Source organism: Lytechinus variegatus, chromosome 16, assembly GCF_018143015.1.
Source record: "Lytechinus variegatus isolate NC3 chromosome 16, Lvar_3.0, whole genome shotgun sequence".
Taxonomy (NCBI): Eukaryota; Metazoa; Echinodermata; class Echinoidea; order Temnopleuroida; family Toxopneustidae; genus Lytechinus; species Lytechinus variegatus.
In genome coordinates this window covers 24,444,921-24,458,886 of record NC_054755.1, presented here as the reverse complement: position 1 = coordinate 24,458,886, position 13,966 = coordinate 24,444,921, and the positions used below count along the sequence as shown (strand labels likewise).

The 13,966-nt window shown below is 37.1% G+C and overlaps 1 protein-coding gene across 1 annotated transcript; it reads left to right on the top strand.

The window, feature by feature from the left end:
- Positions 1-10: 10 nt before the first annotated feature.
- LOC121429700 (RING-box protein 2-like) lies at positions 11-8,410 on the top strand. Its single transcript, XM_041626868.1, has 4 exons — positions 11-98; positions 194-433; positions 2,753-2,800; positions 4,916-8,410. The coding sequence occupies exons 2-4, from the start codon at positions 208-210 to the stop codon at positions 5,032-5,034; spliced, it is 393 nt and encodes a 130-aa protein (XP_041482802.1). The 5' UTR covers positions 11-98; positions 194-207; the 3' UTR covers positions 5,035-8,410.
- The last annotated feature ends 5,556 nt before the right edge of the window (positions 8,411-13,966 follow it).

Genomic DNA, 13,966 nt, shown 5'->3' with positions numbered 1-13,966 from the left:
AGATAGGTGCGCGCCCTCATCGATAATTAAATTATAGGAGTTTGAGAAAGTCGAGACGAAAACAAGGACTTTAAAACGTATTTTCTTGATTGTGAACGGTAATTGAAGTGATCAAGTCCATGAAACATCATCAATAAGTCGACTTAAGTGCATATTCACCGCTCTACTTATTTTTTTTCATGTGAATTTAAAGAAACGACGAGTAAGATGTCGATACCTCGACCTGCCGCAAATCCGGAAGTTGGCTGCGGGGGATCTACGGGCCTCGGTCCATCAGGAACGCCAGCGGTAGCCGGGACTGGGACGGCGGCGAACCCCAAAAGTACTGACCAGAGCCAGAGACTATTTTCCTTGAAGAAATGGAACATTGTGGCGATGTGGAGTTGGGATGTGGAATGCGATACTTGTGCAATTTGCAGGGTTCAAGTCATGGGTAGGTGTCGTCTTTCTGAATGCCCACAATGATGACAATCTAAATTGTAAATAAAGAAATATGATAATTGATATTTTCAATTTTTTGTGAGACTGACTGAGGAGGGTGAGCTGAGAAAGTCAGTAGAGGCGCATGGCCAATATTGGAGACTGTCTCCCATGGCATGAGAGAGATATCTCCAATATCAGAGACTTTCATAAAGAATTTTGGTATCCAATTTCAGAGACAGTCTCCAGTTTTGGAGACCAATTTTCTTTGTTTACATTTGCTTAAAAAGGATTACCTTGGCGGCAAATAAAAATGTGATAAGCAGATTCCTCATGAAATATTACCCCTTTTCACCGTCTACTTTAAAAATTCACTGTTTACTTTTGTTTTTATAAGGATTTTTGTTGTCATCCACACACAAAACAAAGGGGCTTCTGACCTCGGTGGGACAAACGTTTGGGTGGAAAAAAATCATACTTTTGTTGGTGTTGTTTCTTTTGTTCTTTTGCAAAGCAAGTGACCAATATGGAAGATTGTCTCCCTTATTGGAGAGAGTCTCCCATATAGGCCGTGCGCCTCTACTGAAAGTGAGAGTATCAATTAGATTATTTAGATCTATACATGTTATTAAGCATAAATTTTATGCAATCTTGGTTGGAATAAACGCAGGCCAGTCACTTTCACTTTGTCTTTGAAATAAACAATGATTGTCGGTGGCGTAATCCCTATTATGAGCCAAAAATTTTGAGGGGGCCAGATGTACGCGTTGGATGTGGCATATCGGACAAAATTCATAAAGTTGAGAGTGAGCGAAGCGAGTTGGAGTGAGCAATGATTTTGACACTTATTACAAAGATCCGATATTTCTATGGATTTTTACAAAAAGAATATTCAGAAAATAATATATTTCACCCTTCATGCCCTTCTCTCTTTTCTTTCCTCTTCTTTTTGTCTCACCTGCGTAGCAGAGTGAGACTATAGGCGCCGCTTTTCCGACGGCGGCGTCAACATCAAATCTTAACCTGAGGTTAAGTTTTTGAAATGACATCATAACTTAGAAAGTATATGGACCTAGTTCATGAAACTTGGCCATAAGGTTAATCAAGTATTACTGAACATCCTATTAGAGTTTCATGTCACATGACCAAGGTCAAAGGTCATTTAGGGTCAATGAACTTAGACCATGTTGGGGGAATCAACATCAAAATCTTAACCTGAGGTTAAGTTTTTGAAATGTCATCATAACTTAGAAAATATATGGACCTAGGTCATTAAACTTGGACATAAGGTTAATCAAGTATCACCAAACATCCTGCATGAGTTTCACGTCACATGACCAAGGTCAAAGGTCATTTGGGGTCAATGAACTTTGGCCGATTTGGGGGTATCTATTGAATTACAATAAAAACTTTAAAGGTTTTTGGATCTGATTCATGAAACTTGGACATACATGTAATAGTAATCAAGTATCACTGAACATCCTGTGCAAGTTTCAGGTCACATGATCAAGGTCAAAGGTCATTTAGGGTCAAACTTTGGCCGAATTGGGGGTATTTGTTGAATTACCATCATAACTTTGAAAGTATGTTGGTCTGTAGTTCATAAAACTTGGACATAAGAGTAATCAAGTATCACTGAACATCCTGTGCGCATTTTAGGTCACGCGACCAAGGTCAAAGGTCAATGAACTTTGGCCATAATGGGGGTATCTGTTGAATTACCATCATAACTTTGCAAGTTTATTGATCTGACTTTTGAAACTTGGACATAAGAGTAATAAATTATCACTGAATATCCTGTGCAATTGTATTGGTCTAGTTCATAAAACGTGGAAATGAGAGTAACCAAGTATCACTGAACATCTTGTGCGAGTTATAGTAGTTTTCAAAGTCAGCAATGCTGCTATGTGGAATCGCGTGATGCAGGTGAGACGGCCAGAGGCATTCCACTCGTTTTGTCAAATGTGGTCGTGAATTTGTCTCTTTTTTTTCATGGTTATGATTTTTATATTTTTAGGGGGGAGGGGCAATTAAGTGCCCCCAAGCCCCTCTCATTCGTATGCCACTGATCATTGTGCTTCATGTCTCTTCATTCTCCTTACTAGATTATGATCCAGGGATTTTGATGAGAAAGGCAGTATTCTCTTCAGTTATGTCTGATATTCCTGTATGCACGTGCTTGAGTCTAAAACGTATATGCCAAGTTTTCATTTACATGTATTTAATTGTTCTGCATGTATCTAGTATTATGACTATGAGTATTCCATTTCCAGCAAACTTACATGTAGTTTGCAACACCTCACAATAAACATGCGTAATTATTTTCTTTCAGATGCCTGTCTAAGATGTCAAACAGAAAACAAACAAGAAGAGTGTGTCGGTAAGTCAATCAGTCATATTCGAACGTAAAGACCAAGTGCAGTCCACCTTAACCTGAAGTTGATGTGAATAGAAAGAGCAAAATTACTCTTCTTGTATAATTTAATCAAAATCATGTTAACAATGTTTGTTGAATAGGAGAGTGACTGTGACAGAAATTCAAATGTAACTTGTGAGATATTTGGTATTGCTTTTTCATTTGCAAAGTACTATGTTTCATAATTTATTTTCTTTAATTTTAAGTTTTAATTTCATCCCATTTTTATGTAGGGGTTGTGCTGATACATGTAAGGAAGCTGTTAATGGGATGGTCCGGGCTGAAAGTATTTATAGCTTAATAGAGTAGAATTCACTGAGCAAAATGCCAAAAATTTTGTCAAAATTGGATAACAAATAACAAAGTTATTGAACTTTAAAGTTTAGCAATATTTTGTGAAAACAGTAATCATGAATATTCATTGGGTGGGCTGATGATGTCACATCCCAACTTGTTCTTTTGTATTTTATTATATGAAATAGGGTTTATTCAAATTTTGTCCTCCAAGAACTAGAAAAATTGGATTGACAACTGATTTAGTGCATTGAATATTTATTGCTGCAACTCATTTCATGATAAGGGAGACATATTATTCACACAAGTATGAAATAATGAAAAAATTATGATTTTTGGTAATAACATAAGAAAACGGAAAGTGGGGATGTGACATCATCAGCACACCTAATGAATATTCATGGCAACTTTTTTCACAAAATATTGCTAAACTTCAAACTTCATTAACTTTATTGTTTGTCATCAGATTTTGATGAAATTTTCGGCATTTTGCTCAGTGAATTCTACTCTATGTAGATTTTTTCAGCCTGGACCATCCCTTTAAGGATTTTATTACCAGGTAGACCAATTCTATGAAACCATTCTTTGATATTTTTTCTTGATTTATCTTCATGCTTTGCAGGAATAGGTAATGAAACATTATGTAAATGGAAACTTGTTGATAATTACATGTAGTTGAAATAGAGATGTATTAATTTGGTTTTGAAATATAATTGGGTTTGTTTTATTCTAATTCTGTCCTTTTCAAAGCAATGTCCAGAATATTTGGTTAATTTTCATATCTATCATACTTGAAAGTGCAATGTCGCCCTCTGGATTTTCTCAAGTGCTATCTTATGAATTGAGCTGCTGAATGCAATGTGCATATTAAATGTTAAAGAAGGGCCATTTGCAGGAAAGTTGTAATCAATTGCAATTTGAGATCAATCAAACAATCAATATTGTTTTAATAATTCACGCACTATCATATATGTACATGCCTGCAAATGTAAAAAAAAAAATCAAATGATATTGATTAGCTACTACTGGAAATTTCCATGGTTATAAGTTAAACTGTTTTATAAATGCACATCCAATTGCCAATAATTTTCTTGCCATGCCCTCCCCCCCTCCCCTGTGTCAAAGTATCTCCATGTAATTCTTATTTCTTCATCTCCGTATCAATCCCTTTTCCAGTCCTTTTCAACTTTATCGTTTCAATCTACATGTACCTGATGAATCCTTCCCCCATCCCTTTCTCATTTTCCTCGTGTCCCAGGCGCATATCCAGCATTGGATTCTACAAAGCATTTCTTGGGCCCAATTATCAGGGGACATTAGACTTAGTGTCTCTATTATGCTTGTGCATTGGCCCTACATTTCTTTGTCTTAATAATTGATGCTGGATACGCTAGTGTGTCCCCTCCATATTTCATTCAAATTTTTATTAAGTTTCAACTTACATTTATTTCCCTTGTCAAGTTCAACCTGATGAATCCCCCCCCCAGCCCTTTCTCGGCTTCCTTGTGACCCAGGCGCATATCCAGCATTGTATTCTACAAAGCATTTCATGGGCCCAAGTGTCTCAGGACAATAGTTACTCTATTATGCATGTGCATGGGCCCATACATTTCTTTGTCTTAATTGATGCTGGATATGCGAGTGTGTCCTCTCCATATTTCGTTCAATTTTTTTAAAGTTTCAACTTACATGTATTTCCCTTGTCTTGTTCGATAGAGCTTTAGGTATGTTGCATGTTTTTCTCTTATTTTCATCCGTTCTTTCTTCTCTTTTTCTTTGATGCAGTTGTGTGGGGCGAGTGCAATCATTCCTTCCATAACTGCTGCATGTCGCTTTGGGTCAAGCAGAACAACCGCTGCCCTCTATGTCAGCAGGAGTGGATGGTTCAACGCATAGGAAAGTGAGGCAGCCACACCCTTCCATCTGTTCGATCAATACTGCTCTCACATTCGGGTTTAAGGCATATGCCAGCGATCACCAAACCTGTGACTTCGATGTTAACTCTTGTAAGGATGTTCAGTGTTCACAGCTCCACTATGTCTTGCAATTGTGATTCTGGACATTGCGCTTCCAGAGTTCCAGGACATGTTAAATTCACCGGGCTTGCTCAGTGTTTGATCAGAACTGCGGAATGATGGACATAAAAATGTCCTAAACTTCAGACAATGATAATAACTGATATTTGTTTAGCACCTTTCACAAGATATAACACATACACCATCAGAGGAGGCAGTTTCACAAAAATTTATGTGGCGTTATGTGCCACAGTTACATAATATTTAATGCATGATCTCATTGGTGAACTTTGAAAATTACTCGACAGTGACGGTATCCATCGAGTACAGAGGGTAGTTATATATGAGGATATGGAATAACTTGGGCTTTGAAATTTCATTTGAATTGTTCCAGTATTGGTAAAGATTTAGAAGAAGTTTGACAATATAGCGAGGTACAGCAGTATTATTCAGAATATATCATCCACCTGATGATTTCACATAATTTGTTGGGTGCTTATAGATTCATTCAAACAAATCTTGTCACTATGGTTATAATTATTGACAATTTTAATCCACTTGATGATTTCAAGTACCGGTTTAGTGTTGGGTGTTGAAAATAGATTTATCGAACAACCTACTTCTTGATATCAAGTGTGGTGTTCGGTTTTAGTGCTGGCATTGGTGTTAAAAATGTGCCACTGGGCTGGTTGTCTGAGCTCTGAAATTGATTGTGGATGCATCGCATGGAAATGTATGCCTGGTAACATAATGATGCACGTTTGAGATCATCTGGGCCCACTCAGACAAAGATATGTGATCGATCTCAGCAGTATCACCTTTGGAAACCCATAATGCATAATTCTTCATATAGGAACTGTACACCCCATTTCTGAAAGAAAGTGTATTGTAGCACACTTGATTGTTTGAGTATCATCGTCATGTTTTGTAAGCTGTGTGAATGAATAAACACATTGCAGAAAAGATGTTGACCCTGGTGGCTTCCCATACTTTTGATTTAAAATCAAATCCGGCACAACTGCAAGATGATGCTAATTATATTCCGTTCATGACTTCCACAAAAAATATCATGAAGATGATTCTCATTTGAGTAATGTGTGTATAAAACTGATATCTTATAAATGTTATGTATTATTATTATTATACGTTTCCTTGATGTCAGGCAGGCAGTTCCTAATACGTCCTGCCTATTTCCATCTTTTTTTAAAATCACTATTTTGGGAGTTAAATTTATGGTGATATTGAGAGATTACTGGTGCTTATGTGTGTATCAGGGCCTATTCTCAGATCAGCCACATCTATGGAAATCCAAAAATGCCATGATTTAATTGCTAGAATGAATAAATTAGTAGTATTTGAGCAGTCAGTGACTCAATACCTTTCCAAAGATTAGTTAAAACTCATGCTAAGTATGCATAATACAAGTAGCAAAACAATTATTAATCTCAAACTAACTAGGTGTTACATGTACATGTATATGTCACAATCAGGTGCCTGTTTCATAACAACTGTTGGAACTTTGTCACTATGGCAACTACCATGGTAACCTTGATGTTGATTGGCTGCTGAGCCATGTTGCCATGGTAGTTGCCATAATGGCAAAGTTACAACAGTTGTAACTCTTTATAAGATAGCCCTGATGGTCTCCATGGTAACTGTTAAAACAGATAAAACAGGACTTTTTGGATGAATCATGAATCATGAAACATCCACAAAGTCCTTCCATGAAACGCTCCCCATTGCTACTTACATTTGTCAATCAAAAAGTGAGAATGCCAGTGACATTGACAAGTTAGTTGACAATTTAGTCACCCAAACGCCTCCTGGGGATCATGTCATTATCAGCCTCGGATGTAACAAACAAGTGCGTGGTGAAGATCATCTGGGCCCCGTTTCATAAAACTTGTTATGATAACAAACTTGAAATGCCAGTTATAAGCTACTGAAATCCTTCATTCTGCTTTGCTGAGAGAAAGTTTGTTATAGATTTTGTGCATTTGTTAGTATACCAAGTCTTTGTGAAACAGTGCCCTGTTATTTTTGGTCTATTCACGTACATGGTCTACCAGCAGTTAGTCTACTTTTTAGATAGTCTAAATGCCACATTAACCAAGCCCATCTGGTCTAATCGCCATTTAGTCTACACTATACATGTACTTACACATTGCTTTGTAGTCCATTTCTTATTTTGTCTAATGCCCAATTGGTCTAATTTCCATTTCATCTGCTTTTTTTGCTTTACTCTGTATTATTTTTTTGCTCTGTCAAATGAAACTTTGGTTCTTGAATAGTTCATCCAACCATGAACTACATGTAAGTGGTGTTAGAGCCAGTGGATATGAGACAAAATGGGTATAGCCTAACTGAAAATTTGACAAAAATTGATAATTGGCCCAAATGGTTAGTAGACAGCGTGGTTAGTGTAGTAGGTTTCACGGTACACCATGTATCTTTGTTGGGCAAGTGTTGGTCCTGAAAAGGACCACCCAGTCTTTACGTTTCGATAAGTGTGTTCTTGTCGTCTTCAGGAGAATGTCTCCTGCATGTGTGTTCTTGTCGTCTTCAGGAGAATCTCCTTAAGATGACAAGAACCCACTTGTCAAAACGTCGAGAATGGGTGGTCCTTTTCAGGACCAACGCTTGCCCAAGAAAGATACGTGGTGTACCGTGAAACCTACGACACTATTCTTCCTCGCCATGGAAACCTTCAGAAGTTGCAGACAATGTGGTTGTAGACAAAGTAAGATTATACCATATGGAAAGCAGACTTGGCAGATATAGACTAATTGGCAACTTTCTACATAATGTACTCATTGAAAGTTAGACAATGTCATATTTCAAGGGTAGTTTCGTTAGCTGTATTATGTGTTCAGCATGGGAATGAACCACAAGTTTTGGGTTTAACCTCTTATCAATGATTTGCAAAATAATTTTTGTGACAAACTTCATTTGCCCAAAATAATGTTGTGTGCATACCAAGTCACCTGTTCTACGCAAATGACAACAATCACAGTTCCGAAGTTCGTAATGAGTCTTTTCATACAAATGTTTCCTCATTTACACCTTTTGATTCATTTTGATTAAAAAAAAAAAATCACAGATTTTTGCTCCTTTTTTTGCTGACTTGCTTGCTGAAAAGAAGAATTGGGCTTATTAGCTTTATTATGGGTTTTATCAATAACAGACATGAGGTCTATAAATGAGTACAGATCTTCAAGGCAAATGTTAATATGTCATTAAAGCATTTCAATGTACATAAAATTTATTCCTAAGAATACCTCCTTCTGCTTTCAGTTTTAGGTGATTATAAAAATGATGTATTTCTAATGTGAAAAATTGAGTTGAGGGATTTACATTTACCAAAAGATGCGAGGGAGAGAGAGAGGGGGAGGGAGAGAGAAAAATGAATGAAAGGAGGGGGAGGGGATTAAAGAGAGGGGGTTGTAAAAGTGAAAATGGTGACAATGAAAGATTTATGAGAAGGATGGAGAGATGCTAAGCGGAAAAAAGGAGAGAGAGAAGAAAAAGTCATGGGAGGCAGGGAAGCTACAACATAACCAGGTGCAACAATTTTTAGGGGCCTTTTTTCTAAACATTCCCCAACATCCATCACCCGAAGCGACAAGTTCAATGTGCACCTTTGGGAAAAATTAAGGCAAGAAAGCACCTGTTATGCCGACCAAAATAGCTACTTTTTAGTCTGGGGTCTCTGATGTTTTGTTGAATGGATATTTAGACTTCATGTATGTAATACATACGGAGCCTTTAAAATGCCATTGACTTGACGACTTGGCGAGATACTTTATCTTGCCATGTTTACATAATAACCTTATGTTGACATGTCGAGATACGGTATCTAGACAAGTCGACTTACAGAAAGTTATATGTCGACATGGCGAGATATTTTATCTTGCGAGGTCGACTTATAAAACATTACATGTCGACACGGCAAGATATGAAGTGTCCAAGGCCCGACGAGTCCAAATATCTCGCCAACTTGACATATAACTCTTTATAAATCAACTTGGCAAGATAAAATATCTCGCCATGTTGACATACAACTTTTTATAAGTCAACTTGGCAAGATACCGTATTTTGCCATGTCGACATAATAAGGTTATTATGTCGACATGGTAAGATAACGTATCTCGCCAAGTCGTCAAGTCGATGGCACTCTAAAGGCTCCGTAAATACCGAATAAAGACTGAAGTACACCGCGAGTCCGGTCCCACGTCTGAGTAAAATGCTTCATTTTATTGACTTTTAAATCGATTGTCAACAATAAAAAAAAATATTGGGTAAAATTCTAACCAGCACGAGGGTAATAATGTATCGATCAACCAATTGTTGGCAGTATTTTACCCAAAATTGTCCAAAAGCAGCAATTATTTTAGAATGGGCAAAATTTTCATCACACTGGATAAAAAAAAAATGCCACAAAGTAATGCCCAATGTTGGTTGGACACAAAGCATTTTACCCAAAAATTTTAAAGTGAGTGTATAGGTCAGCGATGGCGTACCGGCCGTCGGACGCGGCATGGGGGGGGGGTTGAGACTTAATGCACGCTCAATGCAAGTGAAATGGGGAACGATGAAACCCCTTTCCCCCTTTTCTTTGACCTTGAATTTTGTGAGAAATGTATCTAATATTCCTTTTGTATTTACACTATTTGGGGGAAACCCATCTGATCACTTTATAAAGGCATTCTTCAAGTTCAATTTGACGCGATTTCTCTCCATATTTAAAACCACTTTAGAGGAGGGTATAGCTATAGTGGTATGTACATGTTCTCCATATCTTACAAAGTTATAAGACCACTTTAAAAGTCATTTTGATCCGGGGAAGTTTCTTGGCAAGCAATCAACGTGTTTCCCTTTGTTATGTTATGCCCAGGGACTCCGCGACTTTGACCCGGATCGCAGGAAGGTCGCAGACAGAAGAATGTTTTGATTTTAGTCAAGTGCTAGGTTATGTTCTTGTCAGGGATGAATTTCTTAGGTGGGAATTGGATGTTCCTTACCGGGGGGGGGGGGGGGGCTCAAGTATGATGGCAGCATATCGGTTTGTGCGGTCCTGAAGACCCCTTTTCATGCTTTCCAAACATTTCCAATTATTTCAACATTTGATTGATCAACCCGTTATCCCCCGTTCCTAAGCCCCTCCTTTTATAGGCATAAGTTCTCAAAATAACCCATCTCTATTTAAATTCCAGTTCCCAAGCACATCCGTTTGCAGATCGAGGGCCATCTTGATACTAAACCGCTGATTTCATAGCAACTTCAGTTCTTAACATGCTTTAGGGTATGGTTTTAGGTTTTTTGGGCCGCTCATCCCTACCTTTTCCAAATCTGAGTACCCCCCCCCCCCTCCCCGGTAAAATTATTTGGAGAAGAGACAGGCAGACAGACAAAGAAATATAGCGAATGAGAGTGAAATAAAGGGGGGGGGGGGAGAGAGAGAGAGAGACAAATAAAGAGGGGGGGGGGAGAAAAGAAAGTCGTAGAAAGAAGGAGAGCCTGAGGGTGGTGTTGCGGGGGGGGGGGGGATTGGGGCGGTCGAGAGGTGATGACTGGAAAATGTGAACTTTTGATTATATATGTCGATTCTAGATTCAAGAACAAACAAGGGGAATGCAATGTAGAATAAGAAGAGGAAGAAGAAGAAGAAGAAGGGAAAAAAGAAGAAGAGGAAGAAGAAGAAAAAGAAGACGACGAAGAAGAGGAAGAGGAAGAAGAAAAAGAAGAAGAAGAGGAAGAAGAAGAAAAAAAAGGAGAAGAAGAAGAGGAAGAAAAAGAAAAAGAAAAAGAAAAAAAAAAGAAGAAGAGGAGGAGGAGGAAAAAAGAAGCTTCCATAATAGTTTAGACCGGAAGTCATGAATTCAATTTTGAATATGATCGCCACTAACATGACTAGTTTTCTGTTTGGAGGAGGGGTTGACAAATCGTTTGCGGCACATTTTGATAAATTGCATGCTCTGCTAAATTACCAACATGAAACATGAAAGGGGACCCCCATTCAACTGTGTCTGGTAAGAATGATTAATCGATAAAATGACGAAAAATCTGTCAAAATGCAGGATATCATCAATTGACATTTTTTATTTTGGACGAGGGCCAAAGGACCACCTAATGACATTTGAACAATGTTACTGAGAAAAGTCACTCTAACATGAAACGGGAGGAAAACCACACGAATGTTTGATATGTTATCATATTTAACATCTGGTATCTCGCACGCGAGTAATGACCTTGGCTCTTTCGGGGGGAGTCCCAGAACATTTGATGATTTCATCAAAATTTCATGAAAACGCATGATATCCCCCTACTTTTATTTCTTGGCCGGATTCAATAGTGTTTTCTTATAAGAAATTATTGATAAAAATAGAAAGAAAATATTAATCAAGTAGAACATTAGACGATATACGAAAATAATATATGCAATGAAACATGTCTCTTTCATATTTGATTCAACGTTCCTTGCATTTGATTTAAAGGAAAAGTCCACCACCAACAAAAAGTTGATTTGAATAAAAAGAGAAAAATCAAACAAGAATAATACCGAAAATTTCATCGAAATCGAATGTAAAATAGGAAAGTTATGACATTTTAATAAGAAAGTTATGACATTTTAATAATTCATAAAACAGTTATAATTATGCACATACTGGTCGATATGCAAATGAAAAGACTGATGATGTCATCCACACACTATTTCTTTTGTATTTTAATATTTAAAATATGAAATATTAAAATTTTCTCCTCATCGTCCAGAGAAACAACGATTAATTCCTCCATGAACATGTGAAATTAGCATTGTTTAATACTATATGGTTCAGTCAAGTTGGTCCTTATCGTCAAATCTTAAAAAAAAATGAAATATTGTATAATTTAAACAATAAAGAACAAAAGAAATAGTGAGGGATGGACATCATCTACCATCTCATTTGTATATGTCACTGAGTTGTGCATATCACTGTTTTCTGAAAAATAAGCAAACATTTAAAATGTCATAACTTTCTTATTTTACATCCAATATTGATGAAATTTTCAACCTTAGGCTAGTTTGATTTTTCTCTATTTATTAAAATCAACATTTTTCTGGGGTGGACTTGGCCTTTAAAGTTTATTACCAAAGTGTTCAAAGAGACGGAATGCTGAAATGTGAATTATATAAAGGAGAATGATCGATCGTGAAATAAAAAAAAGAAATAAGAGAAACGTCATCTGCAGGAGCTTATAAAGAGAGAGAAAGCGAGATGGGAAGAGAGAGGGGGAGAGGGGGGGGGGGGGGGGAAACGGGGCTCAAAACAACTTTCTCCAAAAGCGGGGTATTATTTGGTGAAGTCGAGGGGAAAACCAATTTCGCAAGATAATCTCTGGTGGATGTAATTGATATCGGAGAGAAAGTTCACATTCATGTCACTCTGTCGGATTTAGTAATACCCAATCCCCACTGTCCCACTATCACGGTGCACACCAAGATTGAAACCGTGGTCTAAATCGGGGAGTAATCGTATAGAGATCGTGCTGAGATCGTGTCAGGTCTTATTTGATCTTGAGGTCGGTCGTGGGGGTAAATTTTGATTGTAATAGACATTTTGGAATGCTCAAAAATGATCGCGATCAGCTCTGAGAACCCAATCGTAACTGATCGTATACGACAGTGGGAACGGGCTAACCCATTCGTGATCATTCGTGGAATCTCGGCTGCATGGCTGGTATGTTGACAGTTAGATGGTATGATGCGAATGATCATAATAAAAAATATGATCATGATGAATGTTCCTTTGTTAGACTTGGTGAGTGAGAGTAATTGGTCCTCTGTCCTATTCTTAGAATCACTTCTAAAAACTCTCTGGGGTAGTGCATTCTACTCCCAGGTTTTTTTTTTATAAATCTTTCACGACCTTATGCAGTTTTACAGCATTGTAAAGGTTGAAAACTCGATCTCATCGGTAATAAAATTAAGCAATGGGTAATTTCTCTGATATCGTTTGATTTCATTTATTTTCAAAGCTAAGCTTTAATTAACTTTCCATTTCATTTATATTTCTTCTTCATTTTTTCAAAGGCATACTACAGGCATGCGAATTTTATTGCTCAAACTTTCAATTTAATTTCTCAGTTTTGGCGCTTCACCCTCTAGCTATGTTGGAAATGTCAGATCGAGAAGGGAGGGGCACTGCATCTTCAAAATTTACCCCGGGGTGGGTGTTTCATAAAGCTGTTCGTAAGATACATGTATTTGATTTGATTTTATTTATTTGTTTCCACATTCCAATAACAAAAGTATATAATCATTTTTCTTAGCAGAACATAACAATAAGCAAATGACACAATTAATAACATAATGCATATATACAATCCAATAATCGAATTGAAATACATTTATACCTGATTTTTTTTTATTATTGAAACAAATAGCAGAAAAAAATTGTATATATACACAATGACATAATACATTTGAAATGTGGGAGACCTTCATCTTAAGCTTAGAGCTTGAAAATGATAAAGGCCTCAAAAGGAAAGGGGAAGGAAAATCAGACAAACAGTGCAATAAAAGAGACTAATCTTTTATTGCACAAAATGATAGGAATATTACAAAAAAGTAGATAGGGAAAGAAAAATTAAAATGAGGAAGTTATAATCATATTGATAAAAGTTAAAGTGCAAGTGCGGGGGGGGGGGGTGTAATATCGGTTGGTACATAACACACAGAGGTTTTAGGTATTATATTTTAACAGTGTATTTCTCTTCAAAACAGCCTTGAATGAATAAAGTGTAGATGTTATACCGAGGGTTTTTTTTACCTGACTGCTAT

Excerpts from the sequence above, each read along its gene's own strand:
- LOC121429700 (XM_041626868.1), top strand. The coding sequence starts at position 208 with ATGTCGATACCTCGACCTGCCGCAAATCCGGAAGTTGGCTGCGGGGGA. Across the intron at positions 434-2,752 it reads TTGCAGGGTTCAAGTCATGG|ATGCCTGTCTAAGATGTCAA; the intron begins GTAGGTGTCGTC and ends ATTTTCTTTCAG. Across the intron at positions 2,801-4,915 it reads CAAACAAGAAGAGTGTGTCG|TTGTGTGGGGCGAGTGCAAT; the intron begins GTAAGTCAATCA and ends TCTTTGATGCAG.